A 24,503-nucleotide genomic window follows, 5' to 3' on the forward strand; every position below is an offset into this window, starting at 1 on the left:
GGAAGGAGCGCCATTTGACTTTTTGAATGAAAAATTGGCTGCACTCTTTAGCGGACACCATGTCACGTTTGGAGAGCCCCTGTGTGCCTATGCATTGGAGCTCCCCCAAAAGTGACCCCATTTTGGAAACTAGACCCCGAAAGGAACTTATCTAGATCTGAGGTGAGCACTTTGAACCCCCAAGTGCTTCACAGAAGTTTATAACACAGAGCAGTGAAAATAATAAATACGTTTTCTTTCCTCAAAAATAATATTTTAGCCCAGAATTTTTTTAATTTTCCCAAGCGTAACAGGAGAAATTTGACCCCAATATTTGTTGTCCAGTTTCTCCTGAGTACGGTGATACCCCATATGTGGGGGTAAACTACTGTTTGGGCACACGTCGGGGCTCGGAAGTGAAGTAGTGAAGTTTTGAAATGCAGACTTTGATGGAATGCTCTACGGGCGTCACGTTGCGTTTGCAGTGCCCCTGATGTGGCTAAACAGTAGAAACCCCCCATAAGTGACCCCATTTTAGAAACTAGACCCCCCAAGGAACTTATCTAGATATGTGGTGAGCACTTTGAACCCCCAAGTGCTTCACAGACGTTTACAACGCAGAGCCGTGAAAATAAAAAATCATTTTTCTTTCCTCAAAAATGATGTTTTAGCAAGCAATTTTTTATTTTCTCAAGGGTAACAGGAGAAATTGGACCCCAGTAATTGTTGCTCAGTTTGTCCTGACTATGCTGGTACCCCATATGTGGGGGTAAACCACTGTTTGGGCACACGTCTGGGCTCGGAAGGGAGGGAGCACCATTTGACTTTTTGAACGCAAGATTGGCTGGAATCAATGGTGGCGCCATGTTGCTTTTGGAGACCCGCTGATGTGCCTAAACAGTGGAAACCCCTCAATTCTACCTCCAACACTAACCGCAACACACCCCTAACCACAACCCTAACCTCAACACACCCCTAACCCCAACACACCCCTGACCCTAACCACAACCCTAATTTCAACCCAACCCTAACACTAAGGCTATGTGCCCACGTTGCGGATTCGTGTGAGATTTTTCCGCACTATTTTTGAAAAATACGCGGGTAAAAGGCACTACGTTTTACCTGCGGATTTACCGCGGATTTCCAGTGTTTTTTGTGCGGATTTAACCTGCGGATTCCTATTGAGGATCAGGTGTAAAACGCTGCGGAATCCGCACAAAGAATTGACATGCTGCGGAAAATACAACGCAGCGTTTCCGCGCGGTATTTTCCGCATCATGGGCTCAGCGGATTTGGTTTTCCATATGTTTACATGGTACTGTAAACCTGATGGAACACTGCTGCGGATCCGCAGCGGCCAATCCACTACGGATCCGCAGCCAAATCCGCACCGTGTGCACATAGCCTAATTCTAAAGGTATGTGCACACGCTGCGGATCCGCAGCAGTTTCCCATGAGTTTACATTTCAATGTAAACCTATGGGAAACAAAAATCGCTGTACACATGCTGCGGAAAAACTGCACGGAAACGCAGCGGTTTACATTCCGCAGCATGTCACTTCTTTCTGCGGATTCCACAGCGGTTTTACAACTGCTCCAATAGAAAATCGCAGTTGTGAAATGCGCAGAAAAACCGCGGTAAATCCGCCATAAATCCGCAGCGGTTTAGCACTGTGGATTTATCAAATCCGCTGCGGAAAAATCTGCAGAGGACCAGAATACGTGTGCACATACCGAAACCCTAGCCCTACCCCTAACCCTACTCCTAACCCTAGTTCTAACTCCAACCTTAGTGGGGAAAAAAAAAAAATCTTTATTGTATTATTGTCCCTACCTATGGGGGACAAAGAGGGGGGGGGGGGGGGGGGTCATTTACTGTTTTTTTTTTTTTTTTTTTGATCACTGCGATAGGTTTTATCACAGTGATCAAAATTCACATTGGAACGAATCTGCCGGCCGGCAGATTCAGCGGGCGCACTGCGCATGCGCCCGCCATTTTGGAACATGGCGGCGCCCAGGAAAGAAGACGGACGGACCCCGGGAGGCTCGGTAAGTATAAGGGGGGGGAGGGGAGGGAGATCAGAGCACGGGGGGGTGGATCGGTGTGCGGGGGGGGGGGGGGGTGGATCGGTGTGCGGGGGGGGGGGTGGATCGGTGTGCGGGGGGGGGGGGGGGTGGAGCACAAGGGTGGGATTGGAGCACGGGGGGAGTGGACAGGAGGACGGGGGAGCGGAGCACAGGACGGAGGGGAGAGAACCACAGATCGGAGGGCTGGGGGGGCGATCGGTGGGGTGGGGGCACAAAAGTGTTTCCAGCCATGGCCGATGATATTGCAGCATCGGCCATGGCTGGATTGTAATATTTCAGTTTTTTAGGTGAAATATTACGAATCGCTCTGATTGGCTGTTGAAAGTGAAACTGCCAATCAGAGCGATCGTAGCCACGGGGGGGTGAAGCCACCCCCCCTGGGCTAAACTACCACTCCCCCTGTCCCTGCAGGCCGGGTGAAATTGGAGTTAACCCTTTCACCCGGCCTGCAGGAGCCCAATCCGGCCATGACGCATATGCTGCGTCACAGGTCGGATTGGCACGGGTTTTCATGACGCATACGCTGCGTCAAAGGTCGGGAAGGGGTTAATACCTGCTTAGAAGCTCTTACCAGCAAAGTGTGTGTCATGGCACAACTCCATTAAGTATTCTGGTACTTTCATAGCTATATTCTGGTTTCAGCAACTAAAGATTAGACCCTGTGCACAACCTTTATGCTAAACCGTTCAAATGTTAAAAGCGCTGAACATGTGCCACTGATGACGTGTTTCACCCGGAAAAGAAGTAGTCAGGATGTGTGACACCTACTGAAAGGGAGTGCACAACAGTCACACATACGGCTAGATTCACACATTGGACTTTGAGACTTCAATTCTCGTGAGCCTGTGAAGGTTTGACCTCCTCAGTAACACTGTGGTTAGGAAATATGTTTATGGGACAGCCTACATAAGGTGCGGAAATCAGGATACCACTTAAGTTTTCTGTATTCTGTTACAGGCACAATTCGTACATGTCAGAAATTCCTCATTCAGTACAACAGGAGACAATTAATGCTGTTGTTGAAGAACTGTACAAATCCTGGTAAGTAATTGCCAACTTCAAGTTTCTACATCCACATGTGGCAGAGACTGAAAATCCCACAAATTTCGGCAGCATCTCTGCTGTCAGGACAATGTAAGTCATTAGTCTCACACACTTTTTTTTTTTTTTTTTAAGAGGAGAAAAGAGCCATCCAGAAGTCAATAGAGAGTTGTTCCTTAGAAAATGTACAAGAACCAGACTCTTCAGCTGAGGAAGATGTTGTGCAGGTGCCATACCTACAAATATAAATTTGTTTAATTTTGAAATAAGTAATATGTCATGTGTTACTTTCCCCCCCCTTTTTATATTCCTATTTAAAGTTGTATATTAAAAAGCAAACCTGGCACTGGTGTGGTGTTCTTATATCACGTGCTCAGAGATTTAATGCTCAGAGATTTAACTGAATGAGTTCCTTATGTAAAGGAGAGGCCGTTCTCTGGAAAAATGGTTGTTTCCCACTCCCATTATGCTCGCTGCTCGATAAATACTACTAATAACCTATTCCTGACTGGTACATCATATTTTGTATGTACGTTCCACAAATGGATGTGCCAGTATGTCATGGTTAGCAGATCTGTATACAGTCACATCACAAGTACACATGGAGATATGCAGATTAATTTGTCTGATTAATTTTGTCTGCATGGATGGAATAAAGGGTTCAATACATAGAGAAACCTAGATCATAAAGCGAAACAAATAAACGCCAGAACCATATTTACCAAACGAATAAGTTTTATTTATTACAATACAAAAAAATCACATTTAGTAAAAAAAAAGTGGGAAACTGAGATGCTGTCACATTCCTACCAAAAGATGGCAAGTAGTACATTAAATCTTCCGGACTATCCAGCGAGCCCACCTGTGTGTAGTAAGTCTATGACCTGTTAATGTTGTATTCCTAAACTATAACAATGGCTCAATAGTCTACAAGTGTAGTATCAATTAAATATAACCCTGTGAAGCTATGTGTGCACGTTGAGTATTTGCTTGCAGAAATGTCTGCAAAGTTTCTGCATTTCTTGGCTGCAAAAACGTGCACTTTGCCACCATTTTGGGTGCGTTTTTGTACAGCGATGAAGGCTTTTTTGAGCTAAATGGAGATTTAAAAAAAAAAACATTTTGTGATGTAATTTCGTGGTTCAACACCACCTTTTTCATTCTGATGCAGTGACATCAGAGTAACGCGATTAGGGCTTGGTGTCAGCAGCTGTCATTGACAGCCCGACACTATCATTATTAAGTCGGTAATTAACCCCTTCCCGACCCATGACGCCACGTAGGCGTCATGAAAGTCGGTGCCAATCCGACCCATGACGCCTATGTGGCGTCATGGAAAGATCGCGTCCCTGCAGATCGGGTGAAAGGGTTAACTCCCATTTCACCCGATCTGCAGGGACAGGGGGAGTGGTAGTTCAGCCCAGGGGGGGTGGCTTCACCCCCCCGTGGCTACGATCGCTCTGATTGGCTGTTGAAAGTGAAACTGCCAATCAGAGCGATTTGTAATATTTCACCCATTATAACGGGTGAAATATTACAATCCAGCCATGGCCGATGCTGCAATATCATCGGCCATGGCTGGAAATACTAATGTGCCCCCACCCCACCGATCGCCCCCCCCCCCCCCAGCCCTCCGATCTGCCCAGTACACTGCCCCGCTCCCCTCCGTCCTGTGCTCCGCTCCCCCCCCGTGCTCTTGTCCGCTCACCCCTGTGCTCCAATCACCCCCCCCCGTGCTCCAGTCACCCCGCTGCACTCCGATCCACCCCCCCCCCGTGCTCCGTTCCACCCCCCCGTGCTCCGTTCCACCCCCTCGTGCTCCGTTCCACCCCTCCTGCGTTCCGATCCACCCCCCGTACTCCAATCCTCCCCCCCCCCCCCCGTGCTCCCCCCCCACCCCATCATACTTACAGATTCGTTCAAAGTGCATTTTGATCACTGAGAGAGATTATATCACAGTGATCAAAATAAAAAAATAGTAAATGACCCCCCCCCCCCCCCCCCTTTGTCACCCCCATAGGTAGGGACAATAAAAAAAATAAAGAATTTTTTTTTTCCACTAATGTTAGAATAGGGTTAGGGGTAGGGTTAGGGCTAGGGTTAGGGTTTCGGTATGTGCACACGTATTCTGGTCCTCTGCGGATTTTTCCGCTGCGGATTTGATAAATGCGCAGTGCTAAACCGCTGCGCATTTATCGCGGATTTACCGCGTTTTTTCTGCGCCTTTCACTGCAGTTTTACAACTGCGATTTTCTATTGGAGCAGTTGTAAAACCGCTGCGGAATCCGCAGAAAGAAGCGACATGCTGCGGAATGTAAACCGCTGTGTTTCCGTGCAGTTTTTCCGCAGCATGTGTACAGCAATTTTTGTTTCCCATAGGTTTACATTGAACTGTAAACTCATGGGAAACTGCTGCGGATCCGCAGCATTTTCCGCAGCGTGTGCACATACCTTTAGAATTAGGCTATGTGCACACGGTGCGGATTGGCCGCTGCCGATTCGCTGCAGTGTTCCATCAGGTTTACAGTACCATGTAAACCTATGGAAAACCAAATCCGCTGTGCCCATGGTGCGGAAAATACCGCGCGGAAACGCTGCGTTGTATTTTTCGCAGCATGTCAATTCTTTGTGCGGATTCCGCAGCGTTTTACACCTGTTCCTCAATAGGAATCCACAGGTGAAATCCGCACAAAAAACACTGGAAATCCGCGGAAAATCCGCAGGTAAAACGCAGTGCCTTTTACCCGCGGATTTTTCAAAAATGATGCTGAAAAATCTCACACGAATCCGCAACGTGGGCACAAAACCTTAGGGTTAGGGTTGGAATTAGGGTTGTGATTAGGGTTATGGCTACAGTTGGGATTAGGGTTAGGGGTGTGTTGGGGTTAGTGTTGGAGTTAGAATTGAGGGGTTACCACTGTTTAGGCACATCAGGGGTCTCCAAACGCAACATGGCGCCACCATTGATTCCAGCCAATCTTGTATTCAAAAAGTCAAATGGTGCTCCCTCACTTCCGAGCCCCGACGTGTGCCCAAACAGCGGTTTACCCCCACATATGGGGTACCAGCATACTCAGGACAAACTGCGCAACAATTACTGGGGTCCAATTTCTCCTGTTACACTTGGGAAAATAAAAAATTGCTTGCTAAAACATCATTTTTGAGGAAAGAAAAATGATTTTTTATTTTCACAGCTCTGCGTTGTAAACGTCTGTGAAGCACTTGGGGGTTCAAAGTGCTCACCACATATCTAGATAAGTTCCTTGGGGGGTCTAGTTTCTAAAATGGGGTCACTTGAGGGGGGTTTCTACTGTTTAGGCACACCAGGGGCTCTGCAAACGCAACGTGACGCCCGCAGACCATTCCATCAGTCTGCATTTCAAAAGTCACTACTTCACTTCTGAGCCCCGACGTGTGCTCAAACAGTGGTTTACCCCCACACATGGGGTATCAGCGTACTCAGGAGAAACTGGACAATAACTTTTGGGGTCCAATTTCTCCTGTAACCCTTGGGAAAATAAAAAATTGCAGGCTAAAAGATCATTTTTGAGAAAATAATTTTTTTTTTTTCATGGCTCTGCGTTATAAACTTCTGTGAAGCACTTGGGGGTTCAAAGTCCTCACCACACATCTAGATTAGTTCCTTTGGGGGTCTAGTTTCCAAAATGGGGTCATTTGTGGGGGATCTCCAATGTTTAGGCATACAGGGGCTCTCCAAACGTGACATGGTGTCCGCTAATGATTGGAGCTAATTTTCCATTTAACCCCTTCATGACCATGGGATTTTTCATTTTTCCGTGTTCGTTTTTCACTCCCCTCCTTCCCAGAGCCATAACTTTTTTATTTTTCCGTCAATTTGGCCATGTGAGGGCTTATTTTTTGCGGGACGAGTTGTACTTTTGAACGACATAATTGGTTTTAGCATGTCGTGTACTAGAAAACGGGAAAAAAATTCCAAGTGCGGTGAAATTGCAAAAAAAGTGCAATCCCACACTTGTTTTTTGTTTGGCTTTTTTGCTAGGTTCACTAAATGCTAAAACTGACTTGACATTATGATTCTCCAGGTCAGTACGAGTTCATAGACACCAAACATGACTAGGTTATTTTTTATCTAGGTGGTGAAAAAAAATTCCAAACTTTGCTAAAAAAAAAAAAATTGCGCCATTTTCCGATACTCGTAGCGTCTCCATTTTTCGTGATCTGGGGTCGGTTGAGGGCTTATTTTTTGCGTGCCGAGATGACGTTTTTAATGATAGCATTTTGGTGCAGATACGTTCTTTTGATCGCCCGTTATTGCATTTTAATGCAATGTCGCGGCAACCTAAAAAACGTAATTCTGGCGTTTCGAATTTTTTTCTCGCTACGCCGTTTAGCGATCAGGTTATTGCTTTTTTTTAGTTGATAGATCGGGCGATTCTGAGCGCGGCGATACCAAATATGTGTACATTTGATTTTTTTTTTATTGATTTATTTTGATTGGGGCGAAAGGGGGGTGATATAAAAGTTTAAATTTTTTTTTTTTTTTTCACATTTTTTTTTACTTTTTTTTTTTTTACTTTTGCCATGCTTCAATAGCCTCCATGGGAGGCTAGAAGCAGGCACAATGCGATCGGCTCTGCTACATAGCAGCGATCTGCTGATCGCTGCTATGTAGCAGAATTGCAGGTGTGCTGTGAGCGCCGACCACAGGGTGGCGCTCACAGCGACAGGCAATCAGTAACCATAGAGGTCTCAAGGACCTCTATGGTTACAATGGAGACGCATCGCCGACCCCCGATCATGTGACGGGGGTCGGCGATGCCGTCATTTCCGGCCGCCCGGCCGGATGCGGTGGTTAAATGCCGCTGTCTGCGTTTGACAGCGGCATTTAACTAGTTAATAGGTGCGGGCAGGTCGCGATTCTGCCCGCACCTATTGCGGGCACATGTCAGCTGTTCAAAACAGCTGACATGTCCCGGCTTTGATGCGGGCTCACCGCCGGAGCCCTGCATCAAAGCGGGGCTTCTGACCTCGGACGTACTATCCCGTCCGAGGTCAGAAAGGGGTTAAAAAGCCAAATGGCGTGCCTTCCCTTCCGAGCCCTGCCGTGCGCCCAAACAGTGGTTTACCCCCACATATGGGGTATCAGCGTACTCAGGACAAACTGGACAAGAACATTTGGGGTCCAATTTCTCCTATTACCCTTGGCAAAATAGGAAATTCCAGGCTAAAAAATCATTTTTGAGGAAAGAAAAATTATTTTTTATTTTCATGGCTCTGCGTTATAAACTTCTGTGAAGCACCTGGGGGTTTAAAGTGCTCAATATGCATCTAGATAAGTTCCTTGGGGGTCTAGTTTCCAAAATCGGGTCACTTGTGGGGGATCTCCAATGTTTAGGCACACAGGGGCTCTCCAAACGCGACATGGTGTCCGCTAACAATTGGAGCTAATTTTCCATTCAAAAAGTCAAATGGCGCGCCTTCCCTTCCGAGCCCTGCCGTGTGCCCAAACAGTAATTTACCCCCACATGTGAGGCATTGGCGTACTCAGGAGAAATTGCCCAACAAATTTTAGGATCCATTTTATCCTGTTGCCCATGTGAAAATGAAAAAATTGAGGCTAAAAGAATTTTTTTGTGAAAAAAAAAGTACTTTTTCATTTTTACGGATCAATTTGTGAAGCACCTGGGGGTTCAAAGTGCTCACTATGCATCTAGATAAGTTCCTTGGGGCGTCTAGTTTCCAAAATGGGGTCACTTGTGGGGGAGCTCCAATTTTTAGGCACACGGGTGTTGTGAATTCTGTTTTTGGGCTCCCTCTGGTGGTTACTGATGTTACTGGGTGACTTGTGTTTTCTGCGGTCTCTGGTTTCCACCTGTTCCATCAGGATATGGGAGTTTCCTATTCAACCTGGCTTTCTTGTCATTTCCTGGCCGGCTATCAATGTGATCGGTGTGTCTTTTTGCCTCTGCTGCCCGCTTCTGTAATCTTCAGGACAAGCTAAGTTTTGATTTTCTTGTTCCACGTTTTGCTTGATTTTTGTCTTAGTCCAGCTTGCAGATATGTGATTCCTTGCTGCTGGTTGCTTTAGTGGGCTGAAATTACTCCTCATGTTCCATGAGTTGGCACATGAGTTCAAGTAATTTCAGGATGGTTTTTTGAAGGGTTTTTCGCTGACCGCGCAGTTCACTTTTGTATCCTCTGCTATCTAGCTTTAGCGGGCCTCATTTTGCTGAATCTGTTTTCATAACTGCGTATGTGCTTTCCTCTCATTTCACCGTTATTACATGTGGGGGGCTGCTATTTCTGTGGGGTGTTTCTCTGGAGGCAAGAGAGGTCTGTGTTTCTTCTGATAGGGGAAGTTAGTCCTTCGGCTGGCGCGAGACGTCTAGGAATCATCGTAGGCACGTTCCCCGGCTACTGCTAGTTGTGTGTTTAGGTTCAGGATCGTGGTCAGCTCAGTTTCCATCACCCTAGAGCTCGTTTTGTTTTTTGTGCTTGTCCTTTTGTGATCCCCTGCCATTGGGATCATGACAGTATAGCCGGCCAAAAAGTGGTAATCGTATTGGCTGAAGTAGGAGGAAAAGTAGTCTGAGGAAGTTTTTTTTTTTTTTTTTTTTTTCCCCTCAGAGTTTGATGCCTAGCCTTAATTGCAGCCTGGCTGCTTCTTACCTCCTCTTTATCCTTGAATGGCTCTGACCTCAGCTCTTTATCATGGACGTCCAGAGTTTGGCTTCCAGCCTGAATAATCTTGCTGCTAAGGTTCAAAATATACAAGATTTTGTTGTTCATGCTCCTATGTCTGAACCGAGAATTCCTATCCCAGAGTTTTTTTCTGGAGATAGATCTAGTTTTCTGAATTTTAGGAACAATTGCAAGTTGTTTCTTTCTTTGAAATCTCGCTCCTCTGGAAACCCTGCTCAGCAGGTCAAAATTATTATATCTTTCCTGCGGGGTGACCCTCAGAATTGGGCATTTGCATTGGCACCAGGGGATCCTGCGTTGCTCAATGTGGATGCGTTTTTTCTGGCATTGGGTTTGCTCTATGAGGAACCTAACCTAGAGATTCAGGCTGAAAAAGCTTTATTGGCTCTCTCTCAGGGGCAAGATGAAGCAGAAATATATTGTCAGAAATTTCGGAAATGGTCGGTGCTTACTCAGTGGAATGAGTGCGCTCTGGCTGCAAAACTCAGAGATGGCCTTTCTGAGGCCATTAAAGATGTTATGGTGGGGTTCCCTGCGCCTACAGGTCTGAATGAGTCTATGACTATGGCTATTCAGATTGATCGGCTTTTGCGGGAGCGCAAACCTGTGCACCATTTGGCGGTGTCTTCTGAACAGGCACCTGAGACAATGCAATGTGATAGAATTCAGTCCAGAAGTGAACGGCAAAACTATAGGCGGAAAAATGGGTTGTGTTTTTATTGTGGTGATTCAGCTCATGTTATATCAGCATGCTATAAACGCACAAAAAAGGTTGATAAGTCTGTTGCCATTAGTACTTTACAGTCTAAGTTCATTCTGTCTGTGACTCTGATTTGTTCATTGTCATCCATTTCCGTCGATGCCTATGTGGATTCAGGCGCTGCCCTGAGTCTTATGGATTGGTCATTTGCCAACCGCTGTGGGTTTAGTCTGGAGCCTCTGGAAGTCCCTATTCCTTTGAAAGGAATTGACTCTACACCTTTGGCTATGAATAAACCTCAGTACTGGACACAAGTGACCATGCGTATGACTCCCGTTCATCAGGAGGTGATTCGCTTCCTGGTACTGTATAATTTACATGATGTCTTAGTGCTTGGTCTGCCATGGTTACAAACTCATAACCTAGTCTTGGACTGGAAAACGATGTCTGTGTTAAGCTGGGGATGTCAGGGGGTTCATGATGATGCACCTCCGATTTCTATCGCTTCATCTACTCCTTCTGAGGTTCCTGTATTTTTGTCTGATTATCGGGATGTTTTTGAGGAGCCTAAGCTCAATTCGCTTCCTCCTCACAGGGATTGCGATTGTGCTATAGATTTGATTCCTGGCAGTAAATTTCCTAAAGGTCGTTTGTTCAATCTGTCAGTGCCAGAGCATACTGCTATGCGGGATTATATTAAGGAGTCCTTGGAAAGGGGACATATCCGTCCATCTTCGTCCCCTTTGGGAGCAGGTTTTTTTTTTCGTGGCCAAAAAAGATGGTTCCTTGAGGCCTTGTATTGATTACCGTCTTTTGAATAAGATTACAGTCAAATATCAGTATCCTTTGCCATTGTTGACTGATTTGTTCGCTCGCATTAAGGGGGCTAAATGGTTCACTAAGATTGATCTTCGGGGTGCGTATAATCTTGTGCGGATAAAGCAGGGTGATGAGTGGAAAACCGCATTTAATACGCCTGAGGGCCATTTTGAGTATTTGGTGATGCCTTTTGGACTTTCTAATGCTCCTTCTGTCTTCCAGTCCTTTATGCACGATATTTTCCGTGAATATCTGGATAAATTTATGATTGTGTATTTGGATGATGTTTTGTTTTTTTCTGATGACTGGGAGTCCCATGTTCAGCAGGTCAGGAAGGTGTTTCAGGTCCTGCGGGCCAATTCTTTGTTTGTAAAAGGTTCAAAGTGTCTCTTTGGAGTCCAGAAGATTTCTTTTTTGGGGTATATTTTTTCCCCTTCTACTATTGAGATGGATCCCGTCAAGGTTCAGGCTATTTGTGACTGGACGCAGCCTACATCTCTTAAGAGTCTACAGAAGTTCTTGGGCTTTGCTAATTTTTATCGTCGTTTCATAACTAATTTTTCTAGTGTTGTTAAGCCTTTGACGGATTTGACTAAGAAGGTTGCTGATGTTGCTGATTGGTCTCCTGCGGCTGTGGAGGCCTTTCAGTAACTTAAGCGCCGGTTTTCTTCTACTCCTGTGTTGCGTCAGCCAGATGTTTCGCTTCCTTTTCAGGTTGAGGTTGATGCTTCCGAGATTGGAGCGGGGGCGGTTTTGTCACAGGGAAGCTCCGATGGCTCAGTGATGAAGCCATGTGCGTTCTTTTCTAGAAAGTTTTCGCCCACTGAGCGGAATTATGATGTTGGTAATCGGGAGCTTTTGGCCATGAAGTGGGCATTTGAGGAGTGGCGTCATTGGCTGGAGGGTGCTAGACATCGTGTGGTGGTCTTGACTGATCACAAAAATCTGATTTACCTTGAGTCTGCCAAGCGTCTGAATCCTAGACAGGCTCGTTGGTCGCTGTTTTTCTCCCGTTTCGATTTTGTGGTTTCATACCTGCCAGGTTCAAAGAATGTGAAGGCGGATGCTCTTTCTAGGAGTTTTGTGCCTGACTCCCCTGGAAATTCTGAGCCCACTGGTATCCTTAGGGATGGGGTGATTTTGTCTGCTGTCTCCCCAGACTTGCGACGTGCTTTGCAGGAGTTTCAGGCGGGTAAACCTGATCGTTGTCCGCCTGAGAGACTGTTTGTTCCGGATAATTGGACCAGTAGAGTCATCTCTGAGGTCCATTCTTCTGCGTTGGCAGGTCATCCTGGAATATTTGGTACTAGAGACTTGGTGGCCAGGTCTTTTTGGTGGCCTTCCTTGTCGAGGGATGTGCGTTCTTTTGTGCAGTCTTGTGAAGTTTGCGCTCGGGCTAAGCCTTGCTGTTCTCGGGCCAGTGGATTGTTGTCACCTTTGCCTATCCCGAAGAGGCCTTGGACGCACATTTCCATGGACTTTATTTCGGATCTCCCTGTCTCTCAAAAAATGTCCGTCATCTGGGTTGTGTGTGACCGCTTTTCTAAGATGGTTCATCTGGTACCCTTGCCTAAGTTACCTTCCTCCTCTGAGTTGGTCCCTCTGTTTTTTCAGAACGTGGTTCGTTTGCATGGGATTCCTGAGAACATCGTTTCTGACAGGGGATCCCAGTTTGTGTCTAGATTTTGGCGGACGTTCTGTGCTAAGATGGGCATTGATTTGTCCTTTTCGTCTGCATTCCATCCCCAGACGAATGGCCAGACGGAACGAACTAATCAGACCTTAGAAACTTATTTAAGGTGTTTTGTTTCTGCTGATCAGGATGACTGGGTTACCTTTTTGCCGCTGGCCGAGTTTGCCCTTAATAATCGGGCTAGTTCTGCTACCTTGGTTTCTCCTTTCTTTTGTAATTCGGGGTTATATCCTCGTTTTTCCTCTGGTCAGGTGGAGCCTTCTGATTGTCCTGGAGTGGACATGGTGGTGGAGAGGTTGCATCAGATTTGGGGTCATGTGGTGGACAATTTGAAGTTGTCCCAGGAGAGGGCTCAGCAGTTTGCTAATCGCCATCGCCGCGTGGGTCCTCGACTTCGTGTTGGGGACTTGGTGTGGTTGTCTTCTCGTTTTGTTCCTATGAAGGTCTCTTCTCCTAAGTTCAAGCCTCGGTTCATCGGTCCCTATAGGATCTTGGAAATTCTTAACCCTGTGTCGTTTCGTTTGGATCTCCCGGCATCGTTTGCTATTCATAATGTGTTCCATCGGTCGTTGTTGCGGAAGTATGAGGTACCTGTTGTTCCTTCGCTTGAGCCTCCTCCTCCGGTGCTGGTGGAGGGAGAATTGGAGTATGTTGTGGAGAAGATCTTGGATTCTCGTGTTTCCAGACGGAAACTCCAGTATTTGGTCAAGTGGAAGGGTTATGGTCAGGAGGATAATTCTTGGGTGGTTGCCTCTGATGTTCATGCTGCTGATTTGGTTCGTGCATTTCATAGGGCTCATCCTGGTCGCCCTGGTGGTTCTCGTGAGGGTTCGGTGACCCCTCCTCAAGGGGGGGGGGTACTGTTGTGAATTCTGTTTTTGGGCTCCCTCTGGTGGTTACTGATGGTACTGGGTGACTTGTGTTTTCTGCGGTCTCTGGTTTCCACCTGTTCCATCAGGATATGGGAGTTTCCTATTTAACCTGGCTTTCTTGTCATTTCCTGGCCAGCTATCAATGTGATCGGTGTGTCTTTTTGCCTCTGCTGCCCGCTTCTGTAATCTTCAGGACAAGCTAAGTTTTGATTTTCTTGTTCCACGTTTTGCTTGATTTTTGTCTTAGTCCAGCTTGCAGATATGTGATTCCTTGCTGCTGGTTGCTTTAGTGGGCTGAAATTACTCCTCATGTTCCATGAGTTGGCACATGAGTTCAAGTAATTTCAGGATGGTTTTTTGAAGGGTTTTTCGCTGACCGCGCAGTTCACTTTTGTATCCTCTGCTATCTAGCTTTAGCGGGCCTCATTTTGCTGAATCTGTTTTCATAACTGCGTATGTGCTTTCCTCTCATTTCACCGTTATTACATGTGGGGGGCTGCTATTTCTGTGGGGTGTTTCTCTGGAGGCAAGAGAGGTCTGTGTTTCTTCTGATAGTGGAAGTTAGTCCTTCGGCTGGCGCGAGACGTCTAGGAATCATCGTAGGCACGTTCCCCGGCTACTGCTAGTTGTGTGTTTAGGTTCAGGATCGCGGTCCGCTCAGTTTCCATCACCCTAGAGCTCGTTTTGATTTTTGTGCTTGTCCTTTTGTGATCCCCTGCCATTGGGATCATGACACACGGGTGCTCTCCAAACGTGACATGGTGTCCGCTAAAGAGTGGAGCCAATTTTTCATTCAAAAAGTCAAATGGCGCTCCTTCCCTTCCAAGCCCTGCCGTGTGCCCAAACAGTGGTTTACCCCAACATATGAGGTATCAGTGTACTCAGGACAAATTGGACAACAACTTTCGTGGTTCAGTTTCTCCTTTTACCATTGGGAAAATAAAAAAATTGTTGCTAAAAGATAATTTTTGTGACTAAAAAGTTAAATGTTCATTTTTTCCTTCCATGTTGCTTCTGCTGCTGTCAAGCACCTGAAGGGTTAATAAACTTCTTGAATGTGGTTTTGAGTACCTTGAGGGGTGCATTTTTTAGAATGGTGTCAGTTTTGGGTATTTTCAGCCATGTAGACCCCTCAAACTAACTTCAAATGTGAGGTGGTCCCTAAAAAAAATGGTTTTGTAAATTTCGTTGTAAAAATGAGAAATTGCTGGTCAAATTTTAACCCTTATAACTTCCTAGCAAAAAAACATTTTGTTTCCAAAATTGTGCTTATGTAAAGTATACATGTGGGAAATGTTATTTATTAACTATTTTGTGTCACATAACTCTCTGGTTTAACAGAATAAAAATTCAAAATGTGAAAATTGCGTAATTTTCAAAATTTTCGCCAAATTTCCGCTTTTATCACAAATAAACGCAGAATTTATTGACCTAAATTTACCACTAACATGAAGCCCAATATGTCACGAAAAAACAATCTCAGAACCGCTAGGATCCGTTGAAGCGTTCCTGAGTTATTACCTCATAAAGGGACACTGGTCAGAATTGCTAAAAACGGCAAGGTCTTTAAGGTCAAAATAGGCTGGGTCATGAAGGGGTTAAACACAAACAAGCGCGCACACACATTGTCACTAGCCTATGTAGGAGCATTAACATAATGAATCTACGTAGGCTGCAACCAAACAGCAACTCTTAATTTTAAAAAAAATTGCGGGGGCTACCTCGTAAATTTTCATAACCAGCTGAGGGCTGATGTTAATATTCTGGGAAGGTGCCAAAAACCATAAGGGTTACCAGGCTATTAATATCAGCTCACAGCTGTTTGCTTAGCCTTTACTGGCTAGTTTGCGGGGGGGACCCCAGAAAAAAAATTGACATAACGTCTCCTTATAAAATCACCCCATCTCTCGGCCTCCCCAGAAAAGGCTCATCTATAAGATGCACCAAATCTGGCTCTTAGCCTCGCTCTTCCCACTTGCCCTGTAGCGGTGGCAAGTGGGGTAATGGTTTGGTGGAGTTGATGTCACCTTTGTATTGTCAGGTGAAATCAAGCCACAGGTTAGAAAATGGAGAGGAGTCTATAAGACACCCACATTACTAACCCCATAGTGATATTATAAAAGCAGACACCCAGAATAAAGTATTTTAGTTGAAATAATGAACCGGACTCCTTTTTTAGAAATCTAAATTAAACCATAATCGCCAGACGCCTAATCCACTGACGTCTCCTGCAACAAAAATAAAATAATAAACCACAATATTACTCACCTGTCCGCAGAGAAGGTAATCCATAATGTCCCACAATGATCCTGATTACTTTGAGAGCAGTCAATGATGTGACTGCCCTTAAAGACTGCCGAGGATACACTGACAGGAGGTAATCGTTCCCGCAGTGTATCATTGAGCTGCATGAGAGAGGTCACCGGAGTTCATCAGCTGATCAGGTCCGGTGCTATCACTTATGGCAATTGAGAATTTTCTCTCGCCTTAGTGGTGCCACAAGTGAAAACATCAGAGTTGATCAGCTGATGAACTCAGGTGAACGCTTTCCCGGCAACTCAGTGATACACTGACAGGAGGTAATCACTCCCGCAATGCATCGCCGGCGATCGGGTAGAGCAGCCACATCTCCCGATGTGACTGTTCTATACGTCAGATTGACATGGGACACTTGGGATTGCGTGGACTACGGCGGACAGATGAGTGTATGGTGGTTTATTATTTTTGATTGTTTTTCTAGGTGACTTGGGCATCGCGGATTAGGCATTAAGGTGAGTGTTTTTTGTTTTTGCTTTTTTTTCCTAGGAGAAGAGAGCGTCGGGGATTTGGTGTTAGGTGAGTATAATGTGTTTTTTATTTTTATTTGAATATGTAATTATTTTACGTGTTGCGTGTTTTTTTTTTTTAAGTGTGAGCAAGGGCACCAGCTGACTAGAGACTACGTCTCCCATCAGTGATTCCTACTATCACTGTACATTAAATAAAATTAGTGTGATTAAAAACTAGAATGAGTCAGAGGAATGATACAAAACTTATGTTTTTGTTAAGACCATGCTTTTGCAGGGATTCTAGAATCCATATCCACTTGGTTTCCAATTCTTATAGAAGACTTGTTTGACCTCCTCGTATTCCCAATACAATATGATCCATGCCCTCTCTCTGTCCATTGAGGTCACCGTTATGGAAATTTTTGAAATGTCTCAGCAGTGTATGTAGGCCTTTTACATCTGTCTCTTCTTTGGTAGCTATAATGACTCTTAATTGCCCTTGGACTCTTATTTTAAGAGCCCATGTAGTAAGCTCTACTTAGATCTTCGAGCATGGACAAATGGCATAATATATAACCACTTTTGCAGAACAAGTAATTGAGTAATTTTAAATTCCTTTTTGCCATCAGATGAATGGAAGATCATGGTGCATACTATATTTGGGCATGCAATGCATTCCCCACATGAATGACATCCCTATCTGGGGTTGTGGGTTTGTAGGAAGGGTAAAGTCCTCTGATCACTCTTATCATAATGGCTCCGTACCAGTATGTCTCTCAAATTGTTATTGTGTCTTGCTTTGATACTTGGTCATGTTTGCAAATACTGTTTCAAGGTTTTATCGGCCAACAAAATTGGTCAGTATTTGTCAATACATTTCCTCCATGAGGTTTCACGGAGGGTGGTATTGGGTAATCATTCTAATTCTTCCATCTATTGAACGTGCTTATGAAGTATGAACAAGGTTCTGACACTTAGAATTTTTGGCCCTATTGTATGTATGTATGTATGTATGTGTGTGTGTGTATATATGTGTGTATATATGTGTGTATATATGTATATAAATAATATTGTATGCATACCATGTCATGCCTCACCGTTACATCCAATAAGTCAAATTTGTATAGGAGTTGCAAATTTAAATTATTCTTGTTGAGTTGCCGAAAAAAGATGCTGAATCAGTAGCGGTTTCCTGCCAGATCAGAAATACATCGTCAATATATCATGGCAGAGATTGACGCGGTCTGTTGACAAGTATAGATCTGCCAGGATCAACCAAACCAGATCTTACACTTTGCACTGACGAGGGGCAGTATCTCGAAACATTGCAAATTGAGATTCTGGTTTGGCTTTTATCCTAAGTCATGAAGCAAGGCTTATTAACCCCTTTACCCCCAAGGGTGGTTTGCACGTCAATGACCAGACCACTTTTTACAATTCTGACCACTGTTCCTTTATGAGGTTATAACTCTGGAACGCTTCAACGGATCCTGGTGATTCTGACACTGTTTTCTCGTGACATATTGTACTTCATGATAGTGGTAAAATTTCTTTGATAGTGCCTGCGTTTATTTGTGAAAAAAAATGGAAATTTGACGAAAATTTAGAAAATTTTGCAATTTTCAAACTTTGAATTTTTATGCAATTAAATCACAGAGATATATCACACAAAATACTTAATAAGTAACATTTCCCACATGTCAACTTTACATCAGCATAATTTTGGAACCAAATTTTTTTTTTGTTAGGGAGTTATAAGGGTTAAAAGTTGACCAGCAATTTCTCATTTTTACAACACCATTTTTTTTTTTTTTGGGACCACATCTCATTTGAAGTCATTTTGAGGGGTCTATATGATAGAAAATACCCAAGTGTGGCACCATTCTAAAAACTGCACCCCTCATGGTGCTCAAAACCACATTCAAGAAGTTTATTAACCCTTCAGGTGTTTCATAGGAATTTTTGGAATGTTTAAATAAAAATGAACATTTAACTTTTTTTCACAAAAAATTTACCGTATATACTCGAGTATAAGCCGACCCGAGTATAAGCCGACCCCCCTAATTTTGCCACAAAAAACTGGGAAAACTTATTGACTCAAGTATAAGCCTAGGGTAGAAAATGCAGCAGCTACCGGTGAATTTCAAAAATAAAAATAGATGCTCCATACCGTTCATTATGGCCCCATAGATGCTCCATATACAACTGTGCTATATATAATGCTCTGCACCTTTGATTATGGCCCCATAAATGCTCCTTATAAAGCTGTGCCATATATGCTCTGCACCTTTGATTGTGGCCCCATAGATGGTACTTATAATGTTGTGCCATATATGCTCTGCACCTTTGATTATGGCCCCATAAATGCTCCTTATAATGCTGTGCCCCATATATGCTCTGCACCTTTATGGCCCCATAGGTGCTCCTTATAATGCTGTGCCCCATATATGCTCTGCACCTTTATGGCCCCATAGGTGCTCCTTATAATGCTGTGCCCCATATATGCTCTGCACCTTTATGGCCCCATAGGTGCTCCTTATAATGCTGTGCCCCATATATGCTCTGCACCTTTATGGCCCCATAGGTGCTCCTTATAATGCTGTGCCCCATATATGCTCTGCACCTTTATGGCCCCATAGGTGCTCCTTATAATGCTGTGCCCCATATATGCTCTGCACCTTTATGGTTCCATAGATGCTCCTTATAATGCTGTGCCCCATATATGCTCTGCACCTTTATGGCCCCATAGGTGCTCCTTATAATGCTGTGCCCCATATATGCTCTGCACCTTTATGGCCCCATAGGTGCTCCTTAGAATGCTGCTGGTGCTGCCATAAAAAAAAAAAAAAAAAAAAAATCACATACTCACCTCTCTTCTCAGGACGCCGGCGCTTTCAATAATTACCTGCTCCTCGTGCGGCTCCGTCTCCAGCACTGACGCTCAGCAGAGGGCGCGCACTGACTACATCACAGCGCCCTCTAACCTGAGCGTCACTGCTAGAGGACGCTGCAGACGGAGCCGGAGCGAGGAGCAGGTAATTATAGCGCTGCTCTCCCCTTACCTACTCCCAGCGCGGTCCCTGCAGTCCCTGGCTTCTCCGCCGCTGCAGCTTCTTCCTGTAATTGAGCGGTCACATGGCACCGATCATTACAGAAATGAATATGCGGCTCCTCCCCTATGGGGGTGGAGCTGCCTATTCATTTCTGTAATGAGCGGTGCCATGTGACCGCTCAGTACAGGAAGAATCTGCAGCGCCGGAGAAGCCAGGGACTGCAGGGACCGCGCTGGGAGCAGGTAAGTATAACTACACAGCCCCCGTTCCCCCTCCCCTGCTGACACCCGGGTATATGACTCGAGTATAAGCCGAGAGGGGGACTTTCAGCCCAAAAAAATGGGCTGAAAATCTCGGCTTATACTCGAGTATATACGGTAATTCAGCTCCAATTTGTTTTATTTTACCAAGGGTAACAGGAGAAAATGGACCCCAAAAGTTGTTGTACAATTTGTCCTGAGTACGCCGATACCCCATATGTGGGGGTAAACCACTGTTTGGGCGCATGACAGAGCTTGGAAGCGAAGGAGGGCAATTTGACTTTTCAATGCAAAATTGACAGGCATTGAGATGGGACGCCATGTTGCGTTTGGAGAGCCACTGATGTGCCTAAACATTGAAACCCCTCACAAGTGACACCATTTTGGAAAGTAGACCCCCCCTAAGGAACTTATCTAGAGGTGTGATGAGCACTTTGACCCACCAAGTGCTTCACAGAAGTTTATAATGCAGAACCCTAAAAATAAAAAATCATATTTTTTCACAAAAATTATATTTTCGCCCCCAATTTTTTATTTTCCGAAGGGTAAGAGAAGAAATTGGACCCCATAAGTTGTTGTCCAATTTGTCCTGAGTACGCTGATACCCGATATGGGGGGAGGGACCACCGTTTGGGTGCATGGGAGGGCTCGGAAGGGAAGGAGCATCATTTGGAATGCAGACTTAGATGGATTGGTCTGCAGGCGTCACATTGCGTTTGCAGAGCCCCTAATGTACCTAAACAGTAGAATCCCCCCACAAGTGACCCCATATTGGAAACTAGACCCCTCAATGAACTTATCTAGATGTGTTGTGAGAACTTTGAACCCCCAAGTGTTTCACTACAGTTAATAACGCAGAGCCGTGAAAATAAAAAATCTTGTTTCCCCACAAAAATTATTTTTTAGCCCCCAGTTATGTATTTTCCCAAGGGTAACAGGAGAAATTGGACCCCAAACGTTGTTGTCCTATTTGTCCTGAGTATGCTGATATCCCATATGTTGGGGTAAACCCCTGTTTGGGCACACGGGAGAGCTCGGAAGGGAAGGAGCACTGTTTTACTTTTTCAACGCAGAATTGGCTGGAATTGAGATCGGACGCCATGTCGTGTTTGGAAAGCCCCTGATGTGCCTAAACAGTGGAAACCCCCCAATTATAACTGAAACCCTAATCCAAACACACCCCTAACCCTAATTCCAACAGTAACCCTAACCACACCTCTAACCCTGACACACCCCTAACCCTAGTCCCAACCCTATTCCCAACTGTAAATGTAATCTAAACCCTAACCCTAACTTTAGCCCCAACCCTAACTGTAGCCCTAACCCTAGCCCTAACCCTAGCCCTAACCGTAGCCCTAATCCTAACCCTAGCCCTAACCCTAGCCCTAATGGGAAAATATTTTTTTTATTTTTCCATAACTAAGGGGGTGATGAAGGGGGGTTTGATTTACTTTTATAGCGAGTTTTTTAGCGGGTTTTTATGATTGGCAGCCGTCACACACTGAAAGACGCTTTTTATTGCAAAAAATATTTTTTGCGTTACCACATTTTGAGAGCTATAATTTTTCCATATTTTGGTCCACAGAGTCATGTGAGGTCTTGTTTTTTACGGGACGAGTTGACGTTTTTATTGGTAACATTTTCGGGCACGTGACATTTTTTGATCGCTTTTTATTCCGATTTTTGTGAGGAAGAATGACCAAAAACCAGCTATTCGTGAATTTCTTTTGGGGGAGGCGTTTATACCGTTCCGCGTTTGGTAAAATTGATAAAGCAGTGTTATTCTTCGGTTCAGTACGATTACAGCGACACCTCATTTAAATCATTTTTTTATGTTTTGGCGCTTTTATACGATAAAAACTATTTTACAGAAAAAATAATTATTTTTGCATCGCTTTATTCTCAGGACTATAACTAACTTTTTTATTTTTTTGCTGATGATGCTGTATGGCGGTTCGTTTTTTGCAGGACAAGATGACGTTTTCAGTGGTACCATGGTTATTTATATCTGTCTTTTTGATCGCGTGTTATTCCACTTTTTGTTCAGCGGTATGATAATAAAGCGTTTTTTGCCTCGTTTTTTTTTTTTCTTTTCTTATGGTGTTTACTGAAGGGGTTAACTAGTGGGCCAGTTTTATAGGTCGGGTCGTTACGGACGCGGCGATACTAAATATGTGCACTTTTATTGTTTTTTTTTTTTTTTTAATTAAATGAAGAAATGTATTTATGGGAATAATATATATATATATATAATTTTTTTTTTTTTTTTTTTTTTTACACATTTGGAATTTTTTTTTTTTTACTTTGTCCCAGGGGGAGACATCACAGATCAGTGATCTGACAGTTTGCACAGCACTCTGTCAGATCACTGATCTGACTAGCAGCGCTGCAGGCTTCACAGTGCCTGCTCTGAGCAGGCTCTGTGAAGCCACCTCCCTCCCTGCAGGACCTGGATCCGCGGCCATCTTGGATCCGGGCCTGGAGCAAGCAGGGAGGGAGGTAAGACCCTCGCAGCAACACGATCACATCGCGTTGCTGCGGGGGGCTCAGGGAAGCCCGCAGGGAGCCCCCTCCCTGCGCGATGCTTCCCTGTACCGCCGGCACATCGCGATCATGTTTGATCGCGGTGTGCCAGAGGTTAATGTGCCGGGGGCGGTCCATGACCGCTCCTGGCACATAGTGCCGGATGTCAGCTGCGATAAGCAGCTGACACCCGGCCACGATCGGCGGCGCTCCCCCCGTGAGCGCTGCCGATCGCTATGACGTACTATCCCGTCCAGGGTCAGATAGGCCCAGGGCACCTCGACGGGGTAGTACGTCTAAGGTCACAGAGGGGTTAAAGGATCGACATTTACTTTTAGGATTGCCATTTCCAATGGGTGGCACAAGAGTTCTAGTCCAGACAATTGCATATTTAATTTCCCAGGGGAGAATTGCAAGGCTTAAGTCTCCTTATCTTAGCATACCAGAGATTTATATGGAAACCCTGATGTGTAAAAACTTCAACTCAAATGACAAAAAACAAGTCCCCACTTGGGTCCATAATCTTAACAGAAACACAAGGAGGTTCCACATTACTGGTAGCACAAAAACCATGGAGAAGCAATATCATACTCCCCCCCCCCCCCCCCCCCCAAAATAAATAAATAAATAAACCGCAACATTTGTACTTTCAACTCCAAATGCCCCCCTCCCTTTCCCTTGTAAGCCCCGTAGTGTGCCTGCACTGCAGTTATCATCCACATGTGGCATTACTGTAGCAAGGAGAGCCCATTTAATTTACAGGTGCATGTCTCCAGAAGCACAAGTTGGTCATAATGTACGGGCACTACAATGAACTGAGCACTACAATGGCATATTTATTCGGACTCCCATGACAGCACTACGAGAGAGGGGATCCGCCCTTAAGGAACAGGAAACCTACAGATACAAAAGGGCGGCACCTCTCCCATGCATCAGTTGGTTTCCTGTTCCTGAAGGGACTGGATCCTACGGAAGATACTAGGATTCCAGGCCGGCCGGGCCGAATTAGGTAGCGAGAGGGTCTCCTACCTCGGCCGGTGCGGGGTACCTGAAGGAGACACGGTGGCTCTGGGGGGCTGCACGGCAGTGTCTCATCAGCGTGGAGCGGTCGCCAGGGGGTGTCCGATCTCCGAAGCCGGCGCTTGGTGAGTGTACGGTTTCCCTCCCTTGAGCGGCTTAGGGGAGGCTCTGAGGAAGCGCTGTGGGCCGGGGGTGACGTCGGAAGGCGGAGCCAGCTGTGACTTCCGGGTCACGGAGCTTCTGCGCATGCGCAGGAGCTCCAAGATGGCGGCGCCCACCGGAAAATGTGCGCTCATCACCCTCAGGTGTCGGCTGATCCCCTGCAGCTGCATGGGGGGAAGGGGAGCAACTGGAAGTGCGGTGCAATTACGCTGGCCGAAGGAGGGGCTATATATCGTCTCCAGGTGCGCGTTCCTTGCTCCTGGTCTCCAAACTGCTTCAGATGGAGTCTGATCAGGATCAGCAGCCTCTGCTGCTGGATTAAGAACCCCAGAAGCTTATGGAGAAGGAACGTGAGAAAAGGAGCGATGGATCTGGCCGCAGAAGCTCCTCCAGACAGGGGTCTGGAGCATCAGCCAAAAAAGATCCCCCTCGTGCTTCGGTATCTCTATGGGTGTGGGCAGCCTCTGGTAAGTGATCTTCGAGAAAGTTCACTTAGTGACTAGTTTCCCCTCATATGTTTTATGCAGGGAAAGAAAAGCGTCAGTAAGGCGAAGCATAGGGAGTGTGCCATCTGCGGGGTCCCCTTGCCTGACTCACACCCTAAAAAACTATGTGACCCCTGTATCCAGCAGACGGTGAGGTCCTGGAAAGTAGGGAGGGGATATAGCATGTAGATCTTACACTCTAGTCTACCTTACTTATCCCTGTAGGTGGCAGAAGAATCCTCTTCTATGGTGGCCAGTCTGAAGGAAATGGTTAGAAGGGAGGTCAAGCAATCCATTAAGGATCTTTCACAGTCAGGCTCTAAGCAGAGAACTCAGTGGGCATCTGATTCATCTGT

The 24,503-nt window shown here is 45.4% G+C and overlaps 1 protein-coding gene across 1 annotated transcript in view; it reads left to right on the forward strand.

The window, feature by feature from the left end:
- The window catches only part of POP5 (POP5 homolog, ribonuclease P/MRP subunit), a 28,979-nt gene extending 25,525 nt beyond the window's left edge, over positions 1–3,454 (forward strand). The window contains exons 4-5 of the mRNA XM_069758036.1: positions 3,025–3,108; positions 3,244–3,454. Of these exons, the coding sequence (XP_069614137.1) occupies positions 3,025–3,108; positions 3,244–3,356 (197 nt within the window). The 3' untranslated portion in view covers positions 3,357–3,454. The remainder of the gene's footprint in view (positions 1–3,024; positions 3,109–3,243) is intronic.
- Positions 3,455–24,503: the final 21,049 nt, after the last annotated feature.

This window comes from Ranitomeya imitator, chromosome 1 (genome assembly GCF_032444005.1).
Source record: "Ranitomeya imitator isolate aRanImi1 chromosome 1, aRanImi1.pri, whole genome shotgun sequence".
Lineage (NCBI taxonomy): Eukaryota > Metazoa > Chordata > Amphibia > Anura > Dendrobatidae > Ranitomeya > Ranitomeya imitator.